The 27,763-nt window shown below is 46.6% G+C and overlaps 5 protein-coding genes across 5 annotated transcripts; 4 read left to right on the top strand and 1 right to left on the bottom strand.

The window, feature by feature from the left end:
• CSUI_004697 (uncharacterized protein) lies at positions 1-8,210 on the top strand (the record flags this gene model as incomplete). Its single annotated transcript, XM_068064882.1, has 6 exons — positions 1-451; positions 1,208-1,459; positions 2,568-2,939; positions 3,747-3,845; positions 4,501-4,661; positions 6,092-8,210. Coding segments are annotated over 6 exons (1,524 nt in total), but the record flags the coding sequence as incomplete, so codon positions are not given.
• Positions 8,211-9,133: 923 nt separating this feature from the next.
• Positions 9,134-14,128, top strand: CSUI_004696 (cam kinase incomplete catalytic triad). Its single transcript, XM_068064881.1, has 3 exons — positions 9,134-9,561; positions 10,316-10,696; positions 11,756-14,128. Exons 1-3 carry the CDS (start codon positions 9,245-9,247, stop codon positions 11,787-11,789), a joined length of 732 nt encoding a protein of 243 aa, XP_067923145.1. The 5' UTR covers positions 9,134-9,244; the 3' UTR covers positions 11,790-14,128.
• Positions 14,129-15,674: 1,546 nt separating this feature from the next.
• On the bottom strand, positions 15,675-17,489 carry CSUI_004695 (uncharacterized protein). The gene has a single exon (XM_068064880.1). The coding sequence runs from the start codon at positions 16,438-16,440 to the stop codon at positions 16,129-16,131; it is 312 nt and encodes a 103-aa protein (XP_067923144.1). The 5' UTR covers positions 16,441-17,489; the 3' UTR covers positions 15,675-16,128.
• A 166-nt stretch (positions 17,490-17,655) lies between these two features.
• CSUI_004694 (uncharacterized protein) lies at positions 17,656-23,942 on the top strand. Its single transcript, XM_068064879.1, has one exon. It carries the CDS (start codon positions 18,867-18,869, stop codon positions 22,068-22,070), a length of 3,204 nt encoding a protein of 1,067 aa, XP_067923143.1. The 5' UTR covers positions 17,656-18,866; the 3' UTR covers positions 22,071-23,942.
• Positions 23,943-25,726: 1,784 nt separating this feature from the next.
• On the top strand, positions 25,727-26,703 carry CSUI_004693 (uncharacterized protein; the record flags this gene model as incomplete). Its single annotated transcript, XM_068064878.1, has 1 exon — positions 25,727-26,703. A coding segment is annotated over exon 1 (450 nt), but the record flags the coding sequence as incomplete, so codon positions are not given.
• Between the last annotated feature and the right edge of the window lie 1,060 nt (positions 26,704-27,763).

The following is a 27,763-nucleotide window of genomic DNA, read 5'->3' as shown; positions in this document are numbered from 1 at the left end:
GAAATCGAACCAGGGGGGAGGCTCATCTCCTTCCGACTCGAAGAAAGATGGAGAGAAAGGTGGCGATAGCAGCGGCGGTAATGAAGATACAAACAAGAGAGAAGTTGTCGATAAAGAACTGTATGAAATTTTAGAGGTCCCCACGGATGCCTCACAAGAAGAAATTCGAAGACAGTACTACAAGCTTGCACGGAAATTTCATCCTGATAAGAATCGAGATGACCCGGAAGCCAAGGTGAAGTTCCAGAAGCTTGGCGAGGCCTATCAAGTCTTAGGCGATGAAGATAGAAGGCTCCAGTATGATCAGTATGGCTCTTCAGCAGCCCAAGACATGCCTATCATTGATAGCTCTCTCTTCTTCATGATGCTCTTCGGCTCTGAAGAACTCGAGCCGTATATCGGAAAGCTCAAAATGGCCATGTTCGTCGAAATGGTAGATAAAGACGCTAAGGTAAATGGAAGGGAAAACACAGGAAAGAAAAAAGAAGAAGAAAGAAAAGCATGACGATGATGATTGAAAGAGAGAGGGGAAAAGAAAGATCAAGAGAGATAGGTAGATAGATTAAAGAGAGATAGATAGATAGATTAAAGAGAGATAGGTAGATAGATCATAATACATCAAACAGATCGCAAAGAGCAGAGGTATTTCATGGCGTGTCTGTCTTTTCCTATAAGTTCCTGCATTCATCCGTCTTTGATAGATGCATCTGTTCCGCCTGTCTTTATCTGTCTACACCCTAATCTTCAATCTGTCTATATTATCTGTCTTTCTTTGTCGGTTTGTATCTGTCTGTCAATCAGTCTGTCTGTGTCTTCAGTCGATCTATTCAGCTATCTATCTATCTGTCTGTCTATCTATCTGTGTATGTCTGAAGTCTGTGTACGCTTCTTTCTATTCCTTTTCTAATCGCTCTTTCTCACGAGCAGGGAAGAGACAAACTTTTGAGAGTGACGAAGAATACTGGTAATGACCTTGCATTGCTACCCAAGAGAGGAACCTGAAGAAACGGCCAAGTCAACAGTGATGCAGCTCTTCTTCTTCTTTTCTTTCTTTCTTTCTCTTTCCAGTCATATGTGTATCGCTCTCCTTCTTCCTTTTCCTTTCTTTCTTTCATTCTTTCTTTCTTTCTTCCATTCATTCTTCATCTTTCTTTCTTCATCTTTCTTTGTTTATGTTTCCGTTTTCTCGGGTTGTTCTTCTTTGCAGCACATGCCAGAGAATGTCAGCGATGAGATGTTCGCCTTCGAGCAGCAGAAGCGTGAAGTAGAGCTAGCTCTTTCTCTGCGAGATCGTATAGCTCCTTTTGTCGAGTTAGCCTCTCGTAACAATAGCAACAGTAAAGACGCAGAAGGAGACGGCAACGGCTCGTCGGGGAAGACTCTCAACTCTGAGGCGATCGCAGCTGCTGAAAATGAATGGAGAACTAAAATGCGCCTACAAGCAGATAAACTCTGTCATGTAAGGAGAAAATGAAAGAAAGAAAGAAAGAAAGAAGTGTTGGAGTGTGTAGGGGTGAGGAAGAGGGGAGAGTAGAAGAAGACGGGTCGGAGTATGGGGGAGTTACCAGATGCAAGAAGAATGTGAAGTGAAAGAAAAAGGGATAGATAGATAGATCGATAGGTAGATTAAAGATAGATAAATAGATTCAGAGGAGGAAGGACTGAAGCTGTTGCGAAAGGGGGAGAGAGAGTAGGGGTATTTCGTGAGTGAGGAAATCTCTTCTTCTTTCTCTTCTTATTTAATTCTCATGCGATGCCTTCCTAGAGTGGAGTTGTCGATCATTTCAATGAATGAACTCTCGCGTGTACTCAATCTAGTGTTTAGGGGTAGACAATTCGTTCGGTTTATATACGGAAATCAGTGTTGCTGCAAGGGAGATAGATAGATTAACAGATAGATAGATTACAGATAAATATTCTTGTCGCTTGTCTGCGTGGGAGCAGACAGCTGAGGTGTTATGTTGACTTGCCTGTTGAATGTGCTTCATGTCTGCTGTAAAGAACTTTGTATAGAAAGAAGAGAAAGATAATGTGTTTCATACATAGAAGACATATAGTCAACGCATCTCTTTCCGTCCTTTTCTTCTTCTTCTTAAACGAGTTCTTTTTCATAGGGAATGAACTTCTCATTCTTTCTTGCTCTTGCTTTTCTTATCTTCTTCTCTCTCTTTCCCCTGCTGTTGTGTCGTATCTCCTGTCGTGCTCTTTCGCTTCCTCTTTCCTCTCTCTCTCTTTGTCCTTTTACTTCGCTAGATCTTTCTTTCTCTCTCTCATCTTTTTGTTTCTCTTCTTGTCTTTCGTTCATCTCTCTGCCCTGTCTCAGTTCCTATCCATGCCTCGCTACATACCCACCACCCCTGTCTCTACTTGTCTGGAAAATGCATACATCCATCTACTCATGTATATCCATCTATCTATCTTCAATCTCCCTATCTAGCTTTACTTTCTTTCTATCTTTAATCTCTCTTCAGTCTATCATTCATCTTTCTTTCTCTATCCGTAATGTATCTATCAATGTGTAATCTGTCTTTTTCTGTCTCTTCATGCTTGGGTATGTATGGCTGCAGTCATCCTTCGGAGATGCGATCGTAGAAGCGATCGGGTGGACGTATGAGAATTACGCTACTCAATACCTAGGCAAGCTAGACACCTTCCTAGGCTTAGGTGGGAGATACGCCAAGATGCAAGCGCAAGGGAGAAGTATGGGGAACAGTTGGAAGACCGCGAATGCCGCTGTAAAGGCGGCTGTTGCGGCTCGTCAGCTTCAACAGAAAGAGGTGAAAAGGCAGAAGAACAAAGAAAAAGAAAAGAAGAAAAAGATCAAGGCAGCTGCGGCAGCGGCAAGCAAGAAGGGTGAAGACCCCCAACAAGCGGCAGCGGAAGCTCAGAAGAAGGAAGAAGAAGAAGATAAAAAAGATGACCTTCCATCCGCAGAAGATGTACGTATTTCAGGGGGGAGAGAAGCTTATCAAGGTTGAGTGTGGTGGTCCTAGGGACAAGGCCTGTTGAAGATAGAGTTTGAGACAGATAAACATATATATATATATATATATATCTTAGTTCATGCACAGCTTATATACGTAATTTCATATATCTATGTGTGTGTGTCTACGCCCGAGAGGTTTATGTAGGGAGTTGTATGGGGCTATGGATGTATGTCTATCCATCGATCTATCTTGATGTCCCCTTGAGTCTAGATATAGATCTTTTGTATCTGAATGCCTTTACATAGTGGTGGATTGTGTAAAAGGCTGTGGGTGGAGCGGAGTGTGTCTTTCTTTTTTCTTTCTTCTCTGTGAAGTCTATCCAGGCGTATTCGCCCCGACAGCCTCATCATAATCTCTACAGCCTTCCTGTCTTTTCTTCTCTTTCCTCTCCTATCTGCCTGTTTCTGTCTTGCCTATCACCATATGTACCTATCTATCTATATCTATATATAGATATATATTTGTCTGTGCTTATGGATCTGTGTGTATATGTATGTGGTGCATGATATAGCAGTATTAGAAACAGTTGTTTGTCCATCGATCTATCTACCTTTAATCTATGTATCTATCTATCTCTTTATCTATCTCTCAGTGTGTCTACATAGCAGATAGGAATACGGCGCGATGGTGGATAGGTGCGTAGTGGAGTGTAAGTACACCATACTTGATGGAGGTTGGCTGCCTCATCAAATCTCTTCATACATACACAGCACCCATGCCTTGCTAGAATGATGTGGGGGGGGTGTGTGTTGATGACAGATGAAGCAGTTCGAAGAGACGTTACCCTTGATCTTAGAGACGATGCTGCAAATCTGTTTAATGGATGTGGAAACTACTGTTCGAGCTGCAGCCAAAAAGGTAAGACACCCCCCTACTTCAAATCACTCTTCCTCTCTCTCCCTCTCTCTCTATAGATAGACAGACATCCTTTTCTCTATATATATCACATACGATCTGGATGTATGTATGTATGTACGCTTGCTTCAGATAGGATAGGTAGTAGTAGTAGTAGGAAGAAGAAGGACTGGATCATATGTGTACAAGCCAAGTGGTATTGATGTTGGTGGTACACCTGGGGCGTCGTATATGAAAGAGATAGATTGAATGAGTGGAAGAAGAGGTGTCTATATGTATACGTCTGTGTGTACAGAGAACAGAGAGAGAGAAAGAGAGAGATCTCGTGAAGATGTGGAGATTTCAGACATCACCAGGAGTTGAAGTGTATGTACACAAGTGTTGATGTGTCTCTTCTCTGCTATACTCCCAGCAATACGCATCAAACACCGCCGAAACCTTGTCCGCCTCTTCGATGTAGACAGACACACACATCGACTTAGATAGATAGATAGATAGATAGCTATGTGAATGCGTACGTGAAGATGCGTGTATTCATGTTGGGTAGTCTGGTTGGTAGAAGTTTCTATTGTTTTCTCTCATGTTGAAGAGAGGAAGAGAAGATGACTCCGAAGGTGTATGTGGTGCTTTATGGATTGCTATCGTGTGCGTGCGACAGGTGGTAAAGGACATGAGTGTAGATATCGATACACGAAGACGACGGGCAGAGGCTTTAGTTGAGCTCGGAAAGATCTTTCAGCAGGCAGCCGCAGATCATAAGAAGGAACACAAAGATGAGAAGGTCGATGCCCTGAGAACTATGGAAGACGCTTTCATCAAGTAAGGAAGGCCTCAACACTTGATGAATCCTAAGAGAATGAAGGGATCATCTTGCCAAGCATACTAGAAATCTCTTCCATATATAGGGAAATAGATATACATGGTCGTGTCAAGTATACTATGTATCATATATATATATATATATACATGTGTGATAACTATATATGATCTTGTCAGGTATACTCTACACCATATATCTGTCTATATAAATGTATGTATCAGGTTCACTATTTGTACGTACCTGTGGTCTACTACAGGTGGAGAGAAGATGACTGAAAGGACACCTGTCTCTCTTTGAAAGGAGGAAAACAGAACAGAATGAAAGCATACTACAAAGAAAGAGGGAGTTGGCATGCGAGGTTTAGTGTAGAATACTTGTGTCTCTCATTCTCATATATATGTAGAGAGATCACGAAAGAGGGTCTTTGTCTCACCTCACCCACCTTCTTCGTACAATTATTCAAAGCTCTCGTCCCCTCGACAATAAGAGCAGCTACTGCTGCAGTGAACAGGAATAGCCGTGGAGACCTCTTCTATACCTACCTATAGATAGATATACATATATCTGTATGTCCATAGGGGATACCTGAGTACATAGTGGGTCTTGGCAGAGGGGGAAAGAGTGTACTTTCTTAGTAGTTACATATATCTATATATATCTATATACATGTATCTATATCTCGATATATTCCTAACTCCACTCCTGTATGCTCAGAGGAAGATAAGGAGTGTTCCACAGAGAGGGAGGGAGAGTCTGTTTTTGAGATGCATCCTTTGCATACTTAATATATATATATATATATGTATATATGCATGTACAGTGTATGTAATAGTGCACCTAGTGCTAGCTCTCTTGTTATACTAGGCAGATGATTGCCTCTTGTAACTATGTAGACGGGTGTGTTAATGTTAACGCGTCTGATGAGGTATGATAGATAGTCAGTCGTGTATGGTGCTGTCTCTCCTCTAGAGACTATCCATCCATTCACAGTCAGATGTTCCCTATATATCAGTCTATATACGTATCTCTCCAGACGCGGCGCATCTCTCCCTACCTCTGCAGGATGTGCCTGTCGGCCATCCGTCCATTTATACTTCATGATGTCTGGGTTAGACATGTCTTGCATGTCTTTATAGAGAGAAAGACTGCTATAACGAGGGTGAAGTAATGCGTACTTGTCACCTATGTAAACCATATGAAAGAGAGATCATTTTACAAGCATTCGATCTACACCTCGTCATTTAGGCGGCGCTCCTTCACTTTACTCCTAACGAGGGACGTCCTTTGTCAAAAGAGAGAGAAATCTTTTCTAGTTGACGTGATGAATCTAGAGACCGACGTTCTTCTTAAAATGCCGTTGATGGATTGCTCTATCGTTTTTCTCCCTCTTGGTCACCCCCCTTCTCTTTGGGTCTTTTTCTTGATACAGAGCTGCGCAGAAGGCAGATGAAGAACGCGTAAGAAAAGAAGGAGCATGCCCTAACACAGGACAAGCGTATACGTCCAGTCATCACCATCAGACATACACACCAACAGGGACAGGTGGAACGTCTTTTGAAGCTGCTGCAGGAGGGACAGGGCCTACACCTTCACGAGTCACTCCCGCCGATTTCTTGTAATGAAGTTTTGCGAAGAAGAAGGAATGAATGATGGAGTTGTAAAAAGAACATCCAGCAGTGGTCACTTGGAAGACGGTGTTCTTTTCTATCTCTTGGTGTTCGTGATAGGGGAAGATCTTCTACGGGGGGTCTCTCGAATCACTTCAGTAGAGGGAATCTTTCATAGCTCTAGAGTGCTATATCTACATGTCACTATATGTGTATACATGAATGTATGTAAGGTATAGAAAGATAGATAGAGAGATAGGAAGGGATGGGCATGGGGAGGAGATCGGTGAATGAAGATGATGAGATGTTGGTGGTGAGACGAAGACGAAGAAGAGAAGGGGGGAGAAAGATTAGTAGAAGAAGGTCGGATTTTTAGTGGAGGGGATACCCGAGTGTCTCTCCTTGGCATGTCTATCTGTCCGACTGTTGTTTCTCTGTGAGATTTTTGCCGTGTACACACTGCTGCTGCTGCTGTTACGGGAGTGTACGTAAAGAGCTTTCGTCCAGAGATATTCTTGCATCCATTCATAATCGAGAGAGACAGAGACGGGGAGACGGATAAGAGATGTATGTCTTTCTTCCTGCCCATCGTATTGGCGAGCCTGTCATAAATGGAGAAGAGTTATCAAGGTGAAGACCCCTGACCCGTGGCAGGTCATGACGTATGGTGATGATGTATGAAGGTATGCTATGAGGGTGTGTGAGAGAAGAAAAAGAAGAAGAAGGTTGTCGCAGTGTTGAGAGAGGATGGTTAATGGTGGTCATGAAGGAAAGGAGATTGGAGATAGGAAAAGAAAAAGAGAGAGACAGAGAGAGGAGAGACTTTGCTAGAGTCGGATTCTCATTGCTGTTTTCTCTTCAAGGGTAGGTGAGGAGGAGGAAGAGAGGGGTTGCAATTTTTCTTAATCTCTCTCTCTAGTTTGCCTTTCTTCCTTCTTCGCCATTTTTGTAAAGAGAGAGATAGATATAGAGATGCACAGCTACAAAGAAGACATACAGAGAGAGAGTGAAGATGCGCTGAGGGTCGAGAAAGAGTGTAGGTCGTTTCTCGTAGATGAATTTAATAGGGGGGTACTTCTTATTGTCGATGAGACGTGCGAGTTTTTGCTTGTTTGAAGAAAGATGGCTGGTTCGTCAGATATCTCTCTGTATTTCACTATAGTAGGGGTATATGATGTAGGTTTTATATAGAAGACGATCTTCTGTATACTGTCCATACATGCATGTTTATATTGATTCTTCGGTTATCCCGTCACTAAGGAATATCTTTTACGAGCTACTTTTTCTTCTTCGTAGAGTGTAGTGTGGATGATCGATCCAGTTCCTTCATACCTATACTGCACGTGCATACAGCCTGTAGTATACAGATAGACACGTATATATACTTCATGGTGTATGTACATCTGTCTCTGTATATGTATGTTGTATTGATTGGTGTTCTTCGATCGCCGGTATTTTTCCTGTCAACAAGGAGGTGTTCGCAAAGTAGTAGGAGTTTGACGGGAATATTTCATTCGAGTTTTTGAAGAGACAGGCGGGGGCCAATGAGGCTCTTCTTTTCTAGCGCTTTCGGAAATGGTGGTTTGGTGTGGATACTCTTCTTTTCGACAACATAAAGTCTCTCTCATGTCTTGGAGGGTTCCTCCTACCTTCTTGCCTTACAACTTCACCGTCCACGTACTTCGTTTTTCGTCTCCGAATATTAGACGGAGGAGGCAAAACAGGGGAGAGAGAGGGAGAGTGGGGGGTGAGCGCTGTTGAAGGAGCAAGAGCCTGATGCGATGATGAGGGAATGGATGGATGGATGGATGTCAGTGTTGATGTGTTTGCTTGACGGTTTTTCTTTTTCCTTTGAAAAAGTCGCCGTCTGGCAAGTTATTTGGATGGAAGTTCACTTGCTTCTATGAACTAACGTCCGTAGTTGTGTCGTACCGCTCATCGCAAGGTATAGTGCATCCGGTACCATAGAGACAGTACACTTCATCCGATATCTATATATATATATATGTATATCGAACTATATGCATAGATATAGTAAGTCTGTCAATGCTAGTCAAGTTCCTTTTGTATAGCTATCTCACAGCCTTACTATCTTGGGTAGTTTCCTTACGCTGGAGAGTCTTCTGCTTTTCTGTGGATGACTGGGGAAGTCTTTTTGATGCCCTGAAGAGGGACAGAGGGAGGCTAGGAGAGAGGGTTGTAGACTAAGGAGGTAGGAAGAGGTCCTCTTGTGTATGTAGAGAGACGAGCCTGTCTCTGCGGCTCTTCCTTTCTTTGGTGCCTCTTTTCTATAGGGCTTACACGGGGCGATATCTTCCGAGTATCATCTCCCTCTCACGTCTCACTGCTATTACTACGAACGTATTCACACATATTCTTACATACACATACATATTCTTGCATACACATATATGCAGATACGTACGTCTCCATACATACGTATACGTACATATCCATACGTGCATCTACCACATACATATTCATGCATACACATACGTACCGATAGGTACGTCTACATATATATACATACGTAATCATACATACATATCCGCACAAATTCATACATTCGTGTCCCCCGTTTTTCCTCTGTTTTGCGCTTGTCTTCTCTTTGGTCGTCACTCGTATCTTCACATCATTATCATCATCGTCAAGCAGTGTGTATAGCAGACTTTGTCTCTCCATTATTTTGCTCTTTCTCTCCTTGTCTCTCCGCATTCTTTCTTTAGACATGTCCTTCTGAATACATCCCTCACTTTCTCTCTTTCAAACAGCCATGCTTCTTCTTGTCTCCGTTCTTGGTGAGAGAGACATCTCTTCTCATGTGGTTTTCCTCCTCTCTCACTATCTCCTCTGTTTCTTTCTAGGTGACAGCTGGACGCCTTAACACGACAAAACGAGGGAGGACTCAAGAAGAAGAGAAGAGAAGCACGCCCCTGGGACACCACCGTCATTCTCACCTGCATCATCCTCGTACGATGATCGCAGATGGCATCTTGGGGGGTGAGCCAAAGACTCCGACGACTCGGACTTTGGAATGGCTATCCTCGTCGCATCAAGAGATCGATCCACCACAGAACACTTCCGTCATGACTGAAGAGGGAGAGGGGGGAGAAGAACGGGAGAGAAGACGACATAGAAGAGAAAGAAGGGCACCTCAGAGATATTGGTATAGAGGCGGATGGCAAAGAAAACCTCGAAGGCCTCCTGAGTTCTCTCGTCAAGATCAACGTCTCTCAACGACGCCTAGTACTCTCCAACCAAGACAACGCGCAGAATTGGCTGAACTCATAAGGTATGGGAGAGCATGCATGAGACGTGGTGTGGATGCATGAAGAGGGATGTAGGAATCTCTATGGAGATGGATGTATATCTGTGTAAAGATGAATGACTCGTGGCGAAGCAAGAGCTAGATATACTTTTGGGGGGATCGAAGAAGAGAGAGGTATACATATATGAAGTATGTGTATATCTCATGGATTCTTGTTGAGGTTATAGGAGAGTGCATGTATGGTTTGATGTGTACAAGTCAGTGCATGCATGTATAGTGAAGAGATATGTCTACAGGATGTACCTAGGGGGTTCTCGTTGACCAAGTAGAGCAGTAGATCAAGAAGAGTTTTGTCGCCGAATTAAAGGGACAGCAGAAAGGACGACTCCAAACATGTTCTCGGTTTCTTTATTTTGCCTCTTGCTGATGGTCTCTTCTTCTTTGCCGATCTTTATCCTGCCCTTCTTCATACAGACGTCCACACACACACACAGTCACAAGAGAGATATCTCCCCTTCTACCCGCATAGATGATGTGCAAACGCCTCTCTGAAGACCTACTATGTCTGGGTACATGGATCACTCTATTCTTCCTTCTTTGCATGCCCGTGATGATAGCTACAAGACGAAAACGACGTCTATCTTCAGGAATAACCTCTGTCTCTCCTCTACTTACACATCCTCTGATTCTGTGGAGGTAGTTGTCATCTCCTCTACTTCTCCTCCACACATGTCGTTCTCGTTTGCGTCTTTCTTCTTCTTTCTTTTCTTCTCCCCAGGGAAGTATCGCTTGCCTTGGCGAATGGCCGCAGCAGTAGTCTGGGACCATCGTCAATCGATATTCAAGATCCTGTTACTTCTCTCGATACAGATCGATTGTCTGAGTCGGGTGGTGAGACTTCATTGATGAGGCAAAGCCAAGAGTGTGTGGCACATAGACGATCTTCTTCTACATCTTTTGATCGAGAAAAGGAAGGAGGAGTACACACAGATGCCTTTCACAACTATGAAGATAGTGAATACACTTCACCTATCGTTGGCGATGAAAGAACTTCTCCTCCGACAGCTCCTCGTGTTGTTCTTCTTCATCGACGCAGTCATCGAAGACCGAGGAAAGAGTTCCGACCATCTCCTAGGATTCCCGAGAATACGCAACTTCGGTATACACAAAAAGAAGAAGAACAATGATGCTCATGTGTCTCTATCTCTCTATCTATCTCTCTATCTATCTATCTCTCTCTCTATCTATCTCTCTCTCTATCTATCTCTCTCTCTATCTATCTATCTATCTATTTCTCTTGGTTTCCGTTTTCGTCTCTTTCGCATTGTGATAGACTTCATCGGCATACCTCCTTCCCTCCTTCTAAGGCATCAGGCAGTACCATAGATACGGGGAACGATTTCTTCCTTCCTGTTTAGGAGACTTGTCAATCTCTCTGTATTCTACCTATCCATCTCTCTGTGAATCTATCTATTTGTAATCGCTCTTTAGTCTACTTCTATGTCTGTATTCTATCTATATGTATCTCTGTGTCCTTGTATGTCGTATATCTTCAACTGTATTCGAGTACTGGGTTGCCAGGCGGGCACGCAGGCAATGAAAGCGTGGAGAGCCTCGGCATTCTAAGCTTATATTGCATAGACAAGCACTCTTTGCAAGACGATCTATGTAAACAGCTTTCGAACGGAAAGTATATTTCTGATAGAAACAGTCGCATGCAGTGATAGCTAAAACGGGGGTGTTCTGCTCTTCATCATTTAACATGTATCTGTTTTCCTAGCATCGATAGATGACTGGAGTACCTGTACTTGTCAAGAAGCTCGACAAGAACCAGTAGCGCAAAGCTCTTCGACGTCTTAATCGATGATTTGTCCGTCTAGGATCACCCCTGCCTCTCTGCGGGGACGGAACAATTGGCTGGGTGTTCTGTATGCTGTTGATAAAGAAGTCTAGGTGTCCTTGATTAGCTTGGTAGTCGGCGTAGTAGTAAGCCAGCTTCATAGCTTGGTAGTCGGCGTAGTAGTAAGTCAGCTTCATAGCTTGGTAGACGAAGAAGTGGATGAAGGAGAGTTCATGGTGGTCATCATCTTTCCTATGAATGGATTCTCTTGGGTGTGTTTGATGATGTGTTTGCGCATGCATGCACACGCATCCGCAAAAGAAAAAGCTGCATTGCATGCAACCCGCTTCTTTTCTTTCGTGTGCTGTGGTGACACAGGATATCGAGTCCAGATGAACGTAAGACTTCGTAGAGGTGATGTCTGATCTCGTCTCTTCTTCTTTCTCGGGAGCTCGGCAGTTAGTAGGCCTATGGGTGACTGCTATTGACGGAGAGGAGGGAAGCCTACAAAGGAGGAAAGTAGTTGACGTAGGAGTGAAAACAGCTGCAAGCAATCGTTATCTGTGTGTAGGGACCAACGGCTGAATACCTCGCGCTCATCCAACGGGGAAGAGCGGGAAGAAGAAGAAGAGAAGTTGCTTGAGTGTTTTATTCACGGGGAAAGAAACATAAAGATCTCTTCGCTATATAGCCGACTATCACTTGACCACTCTGTTCACTAACTTTGGAGCGCCGATCCGCCGATCCCTACTACATACATATACATACACACTCATACATACAACGTCGCAGATCTCACTGTTCTCCTCCCCTTCCCCCGTCTGTATTCCTTCGCGCCCTTTGCATCTCCTCTGAAGTCTACAGTCCCAGTCCGTTCGTCTGCATCTGTGGATTTTCTCCTACTAAAAAGATAACGAAAAAGAAGAAGCGAGGGTTTCGAGTTCCTTAGTAGCTCGATCCTCTGTCCTTGTGAAAACATTCTGTCAAATGAATCGAGAGACTGTTGAGGAAAGGCAATGTCAAGTGCAAAGCTATAGTGGAAGAGAAGAAACATCTCCGCTCTGAGTTCACAGAGGGTCGCAGATATACATATATATATTTATAGATCTGACAATGTGCTTCCGGTGTATATACACCTTGTGAAATCCTAAGACAAGAACAGCGTCCAACAGAGGGAAAGAAGGGGGGAGGAAGAAAGTCTTTCAACATGAGAAGTCCTGAGTATCATATAAAGTAGCGATGGCCATTTCGCAGTCTACGGGAGATAGAGTATTCAAGAGAGAGGAGCTCTGTGTAACAATTGGCGTATATCGGCGGACTTAGAATGGACGGGTGCCTCTTGAGAAGCGTGGCTGCTTGGGAAAGACTCCTTCTTTCAAGAGAAGGAAGGAATGTATTTTGTGAATCTGTACGTGGAGAGAAATCTCTGTCTGCCTTTTTTAATGGGGTTTCTCATTCTGTAGTTTTCACCGTAGCGTTACAGTATCTGCAGGTACTTGCGATAGTGAGAGAGGGTGGGAGAGGTTATAGAGAACTTTTCGTTGCTGGAGGGAGGGGATGCCGAGGCAGAAGTAGCAGGTAGTGTCTGGCTCTGCTCCTGTGGAAGTCTACAATGGAAAGCCAGTACACGGAAGGTACATGCACACATACATGCCTATCTGCATACACACACGCATACATATTCATATGTGCATACATACGTCTAAGTATTCGTGCGTCCTTCCGTGCATACATACACTAGCGTAGGGGATCAACAGGAAGCATTCGCTGATGCAGAGTGTTCGGGGGAGGCTCTGGTGTATGTACACCCTGATGGCTTTGGGTGATGCTCACGTACATAGTACCATATGAACGACACTCATTTCATCCGGTGGACTAGGGTCGTTTCTCTGTTCTCGCGACATGGCGGGTGCTCCTAGGAGTTCAGGATAGAGGGGCGTTTTCTTCGATAAAAAGAGTTCGTACGACCTTCTGACGCTCTTCATAGTAGGTATGCGAAGACTAAGGCACCCCGGTCGCGCTCTTTGTTGCGTGCTGTGTCGGGACATATAAGAGGATAGCTACAATATCCTGACACGTACTAAAAAGAGTTATAGCGTTTGTTCTTGTGGAGGGGTTCCGAGAAAGAATATCCAGGGGCTGGTCGCTGCACCATGTGCGACGGACCTCCGGTATCACCTTAGAGGGAATCCTCCCGGCGCCCCTAGTGCTATCGCGATTCTTCTTAGATAGCCATGCCCTGGGAGCATGTGGTGGTGCAACATCCTGTTCCGGAGAGGCGCCAGCCCCGAGACAAAAACCTTCGGATCACTCAGCTTCTCCCAGTTAGGACGAGGAAGGTGTTTCTTCTTGTCTTCGGTCTCCCTGTTTGTTGTATGTGACCCTCCTGAGAGATGTCAGAGCTTAGACTCCAGAAAAGCCCAGCAACGGCGGAGTCGTTTGTAGTGTCCGTAGTCGGAGGCGTGTCAGTGCGTTCGTAGGCGCTCGTAGACATGTCAGCACTCCACTAGGCGGGCGGGCCAGATATTTTTTGGTCTTTTTCATTGTCAATGCATGCATCGCCTTGTTAGTTTGTGAAGATTTCTTGTACACCTGGTCTCCTTTCTGTAAGACGGACTGGAACTGTAGACCCTCATTGAGACCAAGACAAAGGCCAGAGAGTGTTCTGTTTGAATGTGATAGGAGTGAACTATCAAATGAGTGTGCGAGGAAAGCTGATCCGTGGACTGAAAACAAGTCTGATTTCACTACGGCGCCACTTATTCCTTTCATGCGTCTTTTCCGCTGGAAGGGTTCCGATTCCGTCAGCTGCGTGACATTTACACGAAATCACTTCAGAGTTGTATGGAGTCAGAAAAGCTGAAAGTTACGCATAGATTAGCGGGACATGGGAGCGGCCGTTCGAAGGAGCACTTCATGAGTCTGCGCCAGCTGGTGTCTCCGTCATGCTTTTGGTAGAACAACACCACGTGACATGCACGGGAGGAGTGTTGGTACGAGTTTCTCCGCTGTGAGACAGTCACATCTGGTGCATGTCTCGCTCGACAACTGTAGCATGGCTCCCGGAGCCTCGTACTCGTGGGGTGCCACTCGAAAGAACTTTCAGGTAGCTAGTAGTGGCTCTTAGCTTTCAACTCTTTCTCGTTAGCGACGGTGGCCTGCTCGTTGGACCAGTTACTACTCTTTCTCCCCCCCCGAGAAGAACACCAGGGACATGTGTAGGTAGATGTGTGTTACGGCTGTTTTGCGAAGATGGAGCACAAACGAAACAGCAAGCTGTTACAAGGAGGTGGGCTGCCGCGCCGGCTTCTTAGCGAGTGTCGTAGAGTACAACCAAGAGGACAGACAGCCTAACGGGTGCAAGTTGGGGAATCTAACACAACAAAGCCACAATTACCTTCCAAAATGTGGAGAGGTGGTTTTTTCGCAGAGCGAGAGGTGTACGGAGGGTGCGACGAAGAAGCCGCTTCCTCAGCCGGGCTCCCTCGAGTAGAGTCCGGTTTTAGAGCGCCCAGATGCTCACTGCAATACCTGCAGCGAAATTCCGCATTAAAGCCATGCCCGCTAACTCCAAAACACTCGGCGTGCACTTAGCGGAGTCCTGGTGACCAACAACAACCGTGCGCCCTGTAACAGAGGATAACGTGAGTGGCTGGCTGTCTGCGAGTGCCTGTGTGTGATTGCGCATTGTTCTCCTGTTGATCGGGACACCTTTCGTCGTTTCTTCACAAAAAGAAGAATTGCTAACAGGAGCCGGGACTATGTTGTTCAGCGGTTCAGTGAGTCCGACATGAGGCACTGCGCCCCCCGATGTGGATTGTTCGTCCTCTACTGGTGGAGCGTCCCCGGAGAAGCATCTGAGCATCGGCGGTTTCTGGTTTAACTGGCATTTGAATCCCACTTTATGGTAATCGCCTTGCAGGCGTAGATAGTCGTAGTCAGTGCAGTCGTGTGTACAAACGTGTTCCGGTGCGAGAGCCTCTAAAACTGAACTATGCAGTGGGGTTCTCTGCGGCGTATTGTCCTCGACCGACTCTATGGACAAGATGCGCTAGTCTAGGTGAACCATTTGATTGTTCTTGTTGAGAAACAGCTCGTTCTGTTGACCACGACTGCAAGACTGCTGGGAAGAGCCGGCGGTGCAGACGGCCTCTCGTTCTCCGCAGAGACCGCATCGCCAAACCGGTTTCCTAGAGACAGCATGCAGGTTTCTATCCCAAACGTGGGAGGTGAAGACACGTTTCACGAGAAAGGCTCTTTTTGGGTCATCGCGTAACGTATCTCTCCAAGGAGGAGCGTGTAGTCACCGTGACGAGTGCATCCTGCCAGTGTCGTCACTCTCGCTTGGGTGTGCTCGAGGTCCAGCCCCAAAGAAAAGCCCCGTCCGGTGGCCCCCAAGCCCCGTATAAGTCGTTGCACTCCTGAGAATCGAAGCTACCCCACCCTGGCTGACAAGAACCAAACAGAGCAGTGCACTCTGAAATCCTCCCGAGGCGCTGGAAGGCAGGTGTTACAACTCGGCAGTCAGCGGGTTCCGACGCGCCAACCCTTGAACTCTGCCCTGACAAAAAGACGGATTTTTCCACGGAATGCACAAATGGCCGGTCGGTTCAAAATGAAGGAAATATGGTGGTCCAGAGTGTAGCCTTTGCCTCACTTGCTCGCATGGCTGATCGGCACGGGTCGCTTCTTTGAGAAAACTCCCACTAAGAATACCCGTTCAGAAGACGCCTGACGCAACGGAAGAGCGCTCAAACTCCGAATTGTTCTGGACAGAGGACACATGGCAATACCTTTTCAACGTGCACAGGCGGAAACTCAAAGAGCGGGCACACGGAGTTTACTTGGTTCTCCGTAAGGACGGTTGCGTCCACTCCTCTGTTCGTACGTGCGCTTTCCACGGACTTCACAATTGCCCAGTGCACCGTCACCCTTCTCATTCTCAAACAACTCCTTTCCAACCCGACAGCCCTCCCGTTCTCTGTCCGCATCCCCTGGCGAAAAGGTCCTGGCGCCTGTGTCAAGCGGCACCGAAGGATGCATTCTCTACTAGAGCGGACCATCAGTACATGTCGCTCAACTCCAGTCTTCAGTCACACAGTTTCCGCCAACGTTCGCCACAGCGCATCACCACACACCACCAAGTACCCCAAATATGAAGAGTGGGGAAGGGCTGCAAGGAACCAAAGAAGATACATCTGTTGAAAGTAAGTTCTGATACTCGTAATGGGCTCTGCTGTAGCTCATGAGTGACAGAAGTACTCCTTCGGTGAGAGAACATGAAACCCTTTCGCAGAAGAAGAGAGACAATTGAATTCCTCGCTGTCTGTCGTGCAGTCAATAACGGGACAGGTGCTAAGTGCGTCCTCCATTGCCGCCCTTGACCTTCTGTACGTGTCCCTCCCCCTCTGGCTATCGAAATGTCCAGTTGTAAAACTGCGTGAGCTATTCATTCACCAGGGTGTTTTTCTGTTTCTTGCACAACGCAACTAACACTGATTTATACTCCGAGGAGCCGTGATAAGGCAAGTCCCCGAGTGACTCTATTCCCCCGGAATAGCTCGAATCTGCCACCGACGTATATTGCCGTCCTCTCTCATATGGGAAAGGGCGCATAGCAAATGTGTGTATGGGACATGCCGACCACTTCAATCCAGGGCATCCCTCACTGGTGTCACACCGTAGACTGTCACTCAGGCCGCGCCACAGCCGAGGGAGAACGCAACAGACAGACTACGTGAGGGAAGGATGCCATTGCTTGAGGGGGGCCAAAGACAACAGTTCTTGCAATTTTCAAAGAGACTCAGTTTGCTTCGTGAACAGGAGAGACCGGTGGTAAAAAAGATTTCCAGAGAAGAGTATCAAAGAAAACTCGACAGAGCACAACGCCGTTTGTAGGCATCCCGTGGGCAGGAAGCGAGACGAACGAGCAGTTAGTCCTTCCAGTGTCGACTAGACAAACCCTTGTGCTTTTGTCCATTCTAACTTCCGAGCCCCTAACAGACGTTGCGACACTCTTTGTTTCTCTGAACCAACTTTATACACACTTTTGCTAGTTAGAAAAGTTTGTCTATACAACCGGAAAGTGTATTGGGAAATGACAGCGCAGTAGGTAAACTGTAGCGAACAACCCAGGGGAAGGCGCTGTGTACGACACGTCGTTGTGGCTGTATGCAGCAGGGAGGGGGGAATGGATCCCTGGCCCCCCCCCCCTCCGTGCGACCTACCACTGATTAGCTAGCGACGGGGGAGAACGAAGTTTGTTGTTGTTTCTTATCTGGAAACTTTCCTGTTTATTCAGGCGTTTTTTGTTTTAATGTTGTTTGTGAAGCCGGGGTAGTGAACTGGATCGATCTCAGTTGGTCTAACTGAGACCGTTTTGACGCCCCTCTCGTTCCTCTGATTGCTTCGAGCCGGCAGACGTGCCTTTCTTTTCTCCGGCTCTTCTTTCGAATATCCTTTTCACTGTGCTTTTGTGATATATCTTTCTCTCTCTCAACCAAGTTCCCGTGAGTTTTTGTCGTCCTTACCCCAGTTGTGACGTTTTTCCCTCTTCTTGGCGATTTTTTTGCTAATAGCCGACCAAGCCCTTCTTAGGCCCGTTTGACTTCACTCAGGGAAGGCGTTTCCCGTCCGCGGTCCATCTCGCGGTCTTTCTCCGTTTTTTTTTTTAGTGTGTCGTCCGTGTGTGTCTCTCTACCAAGAGTGGCAGCCGTAGTTGTATGTGTATAGGTTTTCACGACTTAGCGGTGTTCGAGTCAGTGAAAGACAGAAGAGCGCCCAGTTGTCCTCGGTCCTTTTTCTGTCGCAACTCCAGTTCACTTTTGTCCTTGGCAATTCCTCCCCTCCTGTCTACATTTCTCCTTCTCAGTTTGGCTGTCGTTACGTGGTTTTTTCACGGAGACCTCTTGTGACTGCCGGCTGTCCGTGCCTGTTGATGTTCTCTGTTTGCTTGCTGTTAGAAGGAACCCCTCTGTGTCGTCCAGTTCACATCTTCTGTTTATTCTCACGTCCTGGCGTGCCGCTGCAGTCGAGACATCTATCCTTCGAACAGCTGTCTCGTCTCTGCGTTGCTCTTTGCCACCCCAGTCATCTTACGTACCTCCCTTCGCTGCGCTCTGACGTGCCCGGAGATGAGCTGCCTTGGCAAAAATGGTGTCTCCTTGCGTTCCTTTCCTGTCACCGATGAGCCTTTTTTTTCTGAATATGTTACCTAGAATGGTTCCTTCTTAGATGATTTACATACTCCTTCATTTCATACACTCCCCTGTCATGCTGTCATTCCATTCTCCCGTCCGTGCAGTAGCAACGAAAAAGAGGACTGTGTGTCTATGTGAGAAAGCCACCCGTTCTTTCTTCTTTTCTTCTCTTCGAAACAAGTGACTACGCATCTTTCCATCTCTCCTCGCTTTCGTCTCCGGCTATCTCTCTTTCTCAGGGTGGTATAAGATCTCGCTTTGGAGACACCTCCTCCTGCGTGAGAAGCAAGATGGCAGCAGACTCGCCTCTCGCCCTTAATTTGAGGGACTGCTACTTTCGGCCTTCGACTCGGCGGACTCCTCGATCGCGCGGTATCATTACAGGATGCCGTCGTGTCCCACGGGAGAGTCGCATGATCGATGGCAACAGTTCAGGAGGCGTCGTAAATCCATTTGCTTATTCTCCTCCTAATCCTTTTCTATCACGCTTAGCAGGGGGGGCATCGGGTTCAGAAGGGGGAGCTCATCATCGAAATGAAGCGGTCCAATCACAACAGGATGGTGTCTCGTCTAATTCTTCTTCTTCCTCTTTATCATCTTCATCTTCGGTCTTACCTTCTCTTATACATCCACCCCCTCTTCAAGCTCCTCTTCTTAATAGAAACTTTTCTTTTTCGACGCCTTCTTCACCGCGTCATGGCTCTTCTCTTTCTTTATCTGAAGATCCCCATGGTCTCCTATCTCCTTTCAACGCAGATAGACAAGAGGATGAGGATTCCTCTTCGTCTTCTTATCTCTCTGTTCTCTCACCTGTAGGATCTGGAGGGGTAGGGCCTTCTTCAAAGAGAAGACGTAGTATTCAGATCGATGGAGGGATACAAGCTCCCCCATTGGGCTGTAGTGACGACGGAAGCTTCAGCTCTTTCTCGTCTTCTCGTGAGGGTTATCTTTCTTCCTCTTCTGCGTGTTCTTCTTCATCTTCTCTATCGTCAACTTTTCCTTTCTCAGGAAGACATGAGAATGGAGGCATAATAGAGGGAGGAAAAGACCTCCCATCTTCAAGCATCATGGATCTTACAGATTTACCTGCGATCTCCGTAACCAAACCTCCGAAGAGTGAAGGAGGGGGGGATATGATGAAGGTTGAGGAAGAGGGGGAAGAGATGACTAAGAAGAAGAATGAAGCGTCAACAAATGGAACGGAGAAGAGTGAGAAACCTACTGTCTTTATAGATAGTGGGTGTTATTCTCTATGTTACCATACAGCTATGACAGCACCTCCGCCTACTTTATCGATGGCTCCTTTGTCTACACATTTTGCTAACGAGGATCGAGAAGCTCGAAGAAGGAGAAAGGCGTGTATATCGGTTCTTCGTTCGGTGCAGTCTTCTCTCCAATCAACTCCAGAAACCTCACCGCATTTAGGGCCTTCTGCAGATCCTTCGACAACATCTTTCTCTTCATCGACAACATCTCCTTTCTTATCTTCCTCTGTACTTCCACCGCCCCCTCCCGCAGTCCGTCAGCCTTTCTTTCCTTCAGCCTTCGGTGATACGTCTTCATCCTCTTCATCTCTTTCAGGATATAGAAGCTCTACAGACAATCCACATACAAGCGGAGAGAAAACTGTTAGTGGAGATAGGGGAGGGAGAACGCTTGGTCAACATCAGCGTGATGTCTTGTCAGCATGCGGGGGAGGTGTATGTACACCTGAGAAAAAAGAAGCCGGAAGCGAAACTCAACAGCCATCACTTGCTCCTTTAGCACAGCTTCGATTACGTCCGGATTTCTTCTCACCTTGTACACTTGGTACTCTTATAGGAGCATGTGTACATGCCTATGATGAGATTCGCTCTGCCTATCCGCCCCCACAACCACCGCCTAGACTATGTATTCTCTCTCTACCTGCACTGTATGGACAGCTCCCACCCCATCTGGCAAGTACTGCAGTCTTACTAGACACCGATGCACCATTTGTAGGGGAACCATCGAAATGCCTTCCTATTGAATGCTCTCAATGTGTTTTCAAGTCTTCTTCGTCGTCTTCATCCTTCTCGTCTGGAAGTTCGATCGGTGCCTCATCTAGCACACCCCCTTCACAAGCATCTCCTACTCAAGGAGGGTTGCATAAACACGACGTTCTTCCGGTTCATTTACATGGGGAATTCGATATCATTGTGTGTGAAACAAGAACGGTTACCGTAGGAGCAGTCGAGAATACAGCGGCGTGCATTCGTGCACTATCTCGTGATAGATCGGTTTCTTCCGTGATGCAACGACCCCACCATCAGAACCAGGCTCCGTCTCTTTATCCAGGGGGTGCTTCTGTACAGCCTGATGGACTGTATTCTTCTATAGAAGGGCAGCAGCAGAGTGGATCGTATTGTACAAGTATTGAAGCAGCTACAGAAGCTCTCAATAGTCTTTCGTTGCACGGCAGGGGGGAAGGGAGACTAGGTGGATATACACCTGGTCCAAGTGTCTATACAGAGAAGCGAGCATTACCTCCATCCACACGGGTTATTATGCTGTCTACATGCCTTCTTTCACCTCTGGTAGATGATCTTCTAGGGTTGAAGCAGTGCCCTTTCCAACCCTATATTCCATCATCTGCTCTCTCGTCGTTACAGTTACAGTGTATATACACCAACTTTACGAGCTTCCCTCGTCTACAGAAACATAATGATGTAGACTTCTCCACACGTGTCCGCATAAGGAGTAAAAGCAAATCAGGAGGAAATCAGGTGTTAGACGGGTCAAATCGACCTTGTCTTTTTGGAAAGGAGAGAGATGACAATAATAGCCATGATAGGAATCGAACCTACCTCGAGACGACAGCTGGCTATAAGAACCCCGATGCTGCGGGTCCGTCATCGCCTATCGTGGGAAGTGATGAGATGGTCGCTAGGGCGATGGTAATACATACGCAAGAAGAGGAAAGGGCAGCAATGAGAGGTCAAGAAAGTGGAGCTGAAGGAGCCATAGGAAAGGGAGAGAATGAAAGTTGTCTTACCTCTGAAGAAGATGAAGAAACCATACAACAAGAATCGATTCTGTTGAAAGCTTTCGATGGTCTCCAGCTTCATGTCGGCACAGGATTCGCAACAGGCAAGAGTGGGGGAGGACAAGGCTCACATTCATCTCCTCTTAGTCAAGGAGGGAACCTCAAGATGAGACCTGTCGCCGTAGGTACATGTAGAGGACCGACCTCCCTACCGTCAGGTATACGTACACCTGATCCACGCGCTACTATGACAGGAAACGGAGGGGTAGGTACTATAGGCGCACTCTCATCAGCATTACTACAAGAAGACTCTCAGAGACATAGAGGGGGAGGAAGGTGTGACGACAAAGGGCTTATAACAGCGGCAGGGCGGTCTCAAGCATGTAAAGGCATTACTATGCGGACCGGTGCAGATGCCGATGAAGATGATGGAATTGACTATGAGCTTGAATGTGGTAGTCATTTCGGGATGGCCAGTCATGATCTTTAGGAGATTCTCCGTTGTCCTCTCTTTTTTCATGAGAGGGGCGATAAGGCGAATGAAAGAACTCTGGAAATCTCACGCTCTCTTGCCCCTTTGTGTAGGGATAGAGGTAGAGAGGATACACATATAGTCTCTGAGTCTCTCTCTTTCCCACTTCATATCCACGAGTCCACGTGCGTATGCTGTATCGTGTAAAGAGGGAGAGAAGACTGCTGGGAAAGAATAGTCGACGCGAGGAAGGCGAGAGATTGATTGATTGATTCTAGGAAAGAATAGATTTTTTGCTCTCTTTTCGTGAATCCTGCTCATCTCTCAGATCATTCGGTGTGATCATATGAGAGCAGGAAGAAGAGAGAGGTCTTTCGAGATCTTTGTACTAGTTACTTCTTCGCATGCAAAGAATGAGGCTATCTTTCCTCTCTCCCACGAGTCATCTGTCTCTTCTCATGCATTCGGACTGATCCCGAGACACATCTCTCACAGTCGCCTTTGTTCTTCTTTGCACTTCCTCTCGTTTCTCAGAAGAGGGAGGGTAATACAGAAAAGTTTACAGGAGGGGTTGTCGATGAAGAGGAGGGCGGCCCTCACTTGTTTCGGAGTTGCGACGAGAAGGGACGGTGAATGATCGGTGTTGTGTCTCTTCATATAGCGTCATAGAGAGAGTTCATCTGTCTCTCGATTAGCTTCATAAAGGCCGTTTCTTCTTTTTACTGTTACGAGTATTACCATCGACTTGGCGAAGATCTCCTCTTGTCTATTGATTCTTATTAACCTTGAGTGATCCCAGGTTTGTTCTTTTCTTTCATATCACTTGCCGCTCCTTCCTTCTCCATCTCATTCAGTTGCTTCTTCTTCGGATGCTTCTTTTCTTTCGAAAAGCCGGGTGTCTGTACGTCTCTTGAAAGGAGAGGTAGAAAAATCTCTCTTTGTCGTATGAGCTCACGGGGTACAACGCATGGGAAAAAGACTTCCCATGTATGGAAGTTGATGTGTATTCAGCCAACTAGCTAGCTACCCACACAACATAACTATATGTTTGTCTAGATGTATCTTGCATGCATTGGTTTCCCTGTCCCTCCTCTTAGTTTCCTACAGTGTGTCACTCGACTCTACTGTTCTCCTTTCTTCTCTGTATCTGACTCTGTACGTGAGAGGATAGGCGAGCTGTCTTGGTGTAGGATTCTTCAATCTTCGTGTCTGTCCAAAGAACTTCACAGGAAGAGCGCTGATGTTGATCTTACTATAGATAGCTTCTTTTTATGGCTCATGTATGGTGAAGAAGAAGTTGTCAACGGGTTGTGGAAACATAAGTCTTTTTTTACCAGCATTGCCACTTACTCTACTTGAGAAGAAGTCTCTCTAGATCTTCTGTCCTTCCTTTCGCATTTGCCTCCCGCCTCCCGGCCTTTCCAGGTGTCAAGCGATTCCTCTTGGAGACATAGATGCTTGTGTGTCTCTAGGGACGTACGGGCAAGACCTGAAGTTGTCTGTAAAAAAGTTAAGACAGCCGGTGGAGCCGCCGAGAGGGGGAGATCCTCGCTGATTCGTTTTAGATAGTCAAGGACACGTAGTGAGTTCGTGAGAAGATGAAGTAGAGGTGTCTTCATACATTCGCTGTGTAAATGGATTTTTTCAGTTTATCATGTCTCTTCGCAAACGAGAGGAAGAAGAAGAAGATTCTCGCGTTCCTTGTTCTGTCTAGTTGTGGGTGTACGTGATGATGAGCTTGTCTTCGTTGCATGCGCAGTGTCGTGCCTTCCAGAGACGAAGCGTTTCTCTTCTGTTTGTTCGGAGGTTCCTACTGAGCTTAAAGAGAGAGATCTCCGTGAAGTCTCTTTCTTTCTTTTCGTCTGCCGGCGATTTAGACTCGGAGCTTTCAAAGCTCGGTAGAATCGGAGATTCGTAGATAACTTTTCTTCGTAATGAATGAACAAGGACAGCTTCAGCTAAACGCTAGATGGTGACAAGCGAGGGCTACAGTTGCAAGGATTGAGAACATGTTTAGCGTTCACCGGCTGATCGACTAGAGAAGTTTCTCTCTCGGTTGTATTCTCTTTTTCAATACGAGCGGCCTATCACACGTGCTTTTTTTTCTTGGAATCAGTTTTTTCTTCTTGAAGGAGCTCAGAATCACAGACAGACGTCTTCATCGCATTTCCATGGAGTATTCTTGCGTACCAGACAAGCAGCAACACCAACTAACAGATAGATAGGGAAGGCGCAGGTGTCATAGTGGTTTCTCTGTAGGGTGTCCCTCTCTTCGTCTTCGATCAATCAAGTAACCGGAGGAGGGAGAAGTTCCTATCACGGGATACCCCTCTCTGTCTCTCTAAGCGAACCGCTTCTGCTGGATTCTATCTGCAGAAGAGAAGTAGTTTAGCAAAGAAAAAAAAGGCCAGCAGCATGCTGGGAGTTCAAAAAGGCAACAGAGTCGGACACACAACGTCCCCTCACAAGTTCCATACGCGGGCGAGCGAGACCTCCCATCAGACGTATAGAATCATCTGTAGAAAGTCTAACAGCTCTCGTGGAGGCGCCCAGGTGAAACGGGCGAAAGTGGCGCCACTGAGACGTACACGGAAGAAAGAACGAGGGACGTTTGGTTGCTGGGCCGGCGCTTGAAGAAGAATTCTGCTTAGCGCCTGGGGTCTATTATTACATTCAGACGTTTTGATGTATACTTTTATCAGAAGCATTCACATGTCACTTTTGGAAAGTTTCGGATAGCCGGTTAGGTTCATGCGTTCCGTGTTGCTGTGAACTGAATTCTTCCTTTCGAGTGTACCTGGGGCTTTTCTAGTACGGCTCCAACAGACCGATGCAGATGTCCCTGTGTGAGACATATGTGCATATAGAAATAACTGACGTTCCTGCGATTGTTTCAAGTGTCAACTAAAAGCAGAAGAAGCAAACATGCCCCTCCTTCCCGTCACCGCTCACGATAGAAGGGCCAAAAGCAGAGACGCTGTTTTGTGCACGTACTCGAGAAAAGCCTTCAGTCGATGGATGATAACTGCCAAGAGGTAGCTCTCACCAGTCTATAGAGCGCGTCCACGGAAAAAGACAGTCCGTGTTAGGTGTTTTTTCATTGGTCTGCTTTTATAGTATGTACTCTCCATTTTGGGCTTGAAAAATCGCTATAATGAACCCAGGGAGAGCTTCCTCTCCCTCGTCCACCGTTCGGCCACAGCCTTTACCTATGGAGGCCTGCTGTCTCCTTCGCGTCAACCCTCGCTGTCTTGACGTGTCTCTTTCCCACACACCTGCCTCGCAATGAAGGCTGGTGAGTGGAGCGGCGTGAAAGGAGCCCGCTCTGGATCTCTTCCGCTTCTTGTCAAGAAACACCTTCATCTAGGATCCCATTAAAAGCCATAAGTCTACTAATGCATTAAGCGACTACAGAACTTCCCTCTGAATTTCGCTTGTGTTTCTTGGCGCCCCGTACCCCTCCCCCTCAACCCCCTTGCCCCCACTACCACAAGACCAGTAGAGTGTGTCTCAGAAGTACGCGACGATCGATCCCGATGTTGTCGCTGCCACTGCTGCCTTGTCAGTCGGTCGTAGGAGGAAGCCGAGGAGGTGGAGAGTTGCTTGGTCTCCCTCTGCTTGGTTCAAGACCCCCGTGGTGTTGGCTGCAGCCGCAGTCTCTCTTCCCTCCTACCATTCTGTTAAAACGGCTGTTGAGAGTAGGTATGGAAACCACGAAATTCTAGTAGATTCACTTAACATGTACTATGCGGAGACAACGCTGGTTGTCCTAGAAGACAAAAAAAAGGCAGAGAACAAGACCGGGGCCGTGCTTCTCTTGGTTATCCCCCGTTCGTCCCTACTTTTCCTGTCGGGCTGCACACCACACCGTTCTTTCGTTGGTGTTCGCGTCCCTCGGTGTGTGTTGCGTGTAGTTTGTACGTCCAGCTGGCGTCTAGACAGCGAGATGCCAGAAGACCACTGCAGAAGACGTGGAACGCTCTTCTTCTGTTGTCTCTTCACTTCCTAACTTGTCTTTTTATTGGTTCTTTTTCTTCAAATCTTTCCTTTCTTTGCTTCTGTACGTTAGCAAGATCAGCCCACACAGCGAAACGGCCGGGTGTAGAGAATACTACCTTCGGTTCTTCTTAGGAGGAAAGTGATTCATCGGAATCGTAGAGACAGACAACGCACACGGCCGTTATTTGCCGTTTCGCTTTCATGTCTTTGTTAAAGATGATTTGTTCCCCAGTTTCTCTTCACCAAGGAGAAATTCTCCTTTCTCAGTTTCTTATCCGGACCGTCTTTCTTCTATCCTTTTTTTCTACATGCGGCTTCTCGTCTTTCCTTGCCGTCTCACCAGCCCTCGCTCTCCTACAGTCGTCATCCCAGACGGGCTCAGCAGGCGGGGTCGGTATTGTTCTTCCGCAGCACAAGGCTGCGCAACCTATCAGTTTTAGTCATAATAGCTTTCCTTCTTCTCTATCTTTATCTCAAAGCAAACGCGAACATGCGGCAGGGTCTGTACAGACAAGGGAAGCTGAGGAGTCTTCCTCTCGCATCAATCATGGAGTGGCTTTCCTATCGCCATCTCCAGCCGCAGAACTCTTCGCATCAGGCGGGCAAAACAACCCAAGCCTAAGGACGAGTTCAGCTGCACAGCAAACATCTCTCGTAGGTGTCACGACTCTTCAGCATCGTCCATGGTGAACTTCTGCACCTCACCCTCGAGCTTGCCATCCATACATACCCCAGACACTTCCCTTTCTCTCATTGCATGTACCTACGTGTCTTCGCGATTCATATATATGTACACACACCGACATACATACAGTTGTATGAGAAGACTACACACCCAGAGAAATTGAAAGAGTGTCTGAGTTTCGACCGTACACACGGGAGGTATCAGAGAGGACTTATGCCAAGATACGCTCACTTTCTGTGTACAATAGATTTCTAGAGAGAAAGGGGCCTGAGTCAGATTGCCTTCTGGATTCTCTCTGTTCTTCACTTCCCGTTGTATCTTTAATCTAACAATGGTCGGTGTATCTTCAGATATATAAATACGGACTGCATGATCATAATGTGAACGTCGTACATGCGCAGTGTCCATACACTCGTGCAAGTTTCCCAACCATCCAGAGTCGTCTTTTTCAGTAAGGAGAATGAGGGAAGTCTTTACGTCCCTCTGAAAAAGTGTAAAGAAGAGATCACGGCCTTCCACTTGTTTAGCCAGGAGCCTACTCTCATTATGAGATAGGTCCAGAGCACTTCTGGGATGGTGTCAAGTGAGCACTCGTATCTGCCAGTGGTTGGTAGTCGGGATCCTATGTCTCGGGTGTATATATACCTGAGCGGCGTCCTCCTCGTCTAGGGCGGGTGTGGCTTCGTCTCTTTTACATGTGTCGGCTCATCATCCTGCTTAACTGAGAAAATGAAATCCCTCTGCATGTTCTTCCGAACCGGCTGAGCCCGGGCATCATCCACTTAAGACTCTTTGGATGTCTTACAGTATCTTTCTCTCCACCATTCAGCAGCCTTGTGTACAAGAGTCGGCTATTTTCACAGATGCCGCCGCATGTAATGAGGACGAGTGAGTTAACTGTGCGATCTGGAGACCACAAGCCTTTCCGGATGGCTCTCTATTCAAGGAGTCTAATCGCTTCCGTCCTTCCTGACGCCGCCGTCCCCACCCCCCCCACCCCCCCCTGTCTCTCTGTTGCTTATAAGCA

This window comes from Cystoisospora suis (assembly GCF_002600585.1).
Source record: "Cystoisospora suis strain Wien I chromosome Unknown contig_2233, whole genome shotgun sequence".
Classification (NCBI taxonomy): domain Eukaryota; phylum Apicomplexa; class Conoidasida; order Eucoccidiorida; family Sarcocystidae; genus Cystoisospora; species Cystoisospora suis.
The sequence above is the reverse complement of the archived record's forward strand: the minus strand, read 5'-3'. Positions and strand labels throughout refer to the sequence as shown.

Excerpts from the sequence above, each read along its gene's own strand:
- CSUI_004694 (XM_068064879.1), top strand. The coding sequence starts at position 18,867 with ATGGCAGCAGACTCGCCTCTCGCCCTTAATTTGAGGGACTGCTACTTT.
- CSUI_004695 (XM_068064880.1), bottom strand. The coding sequence starts at position 16,440 with ATGGTCCGCTCTAGTAGAGAATGCATCCTTCGGTGCCGCTTGACACAG.
- CSUI_004696 (XM_068064881.1), top strand. The coding sequence starts at position 9,245 with ATGATCGCAGATGGCATCTTGGGGGGTGAGCCAAAGACTCCGACGACT. Across the intron at positions 9,562-10,315 it reads GAATTGGCTGAACTCATAAG|GGAAGTATCGCTTGCCTTGG; the intron begins GTATGGGAGAGC and ends TCTTCTCCCCAG. Across the intron at positions 10,697-11,755 it reads CCCGAGAATACGCAACTTCG|GATATCGAGTCCAGATGAAC; the intron begins GTATACACAAAA and ends GTGGTGACACAG.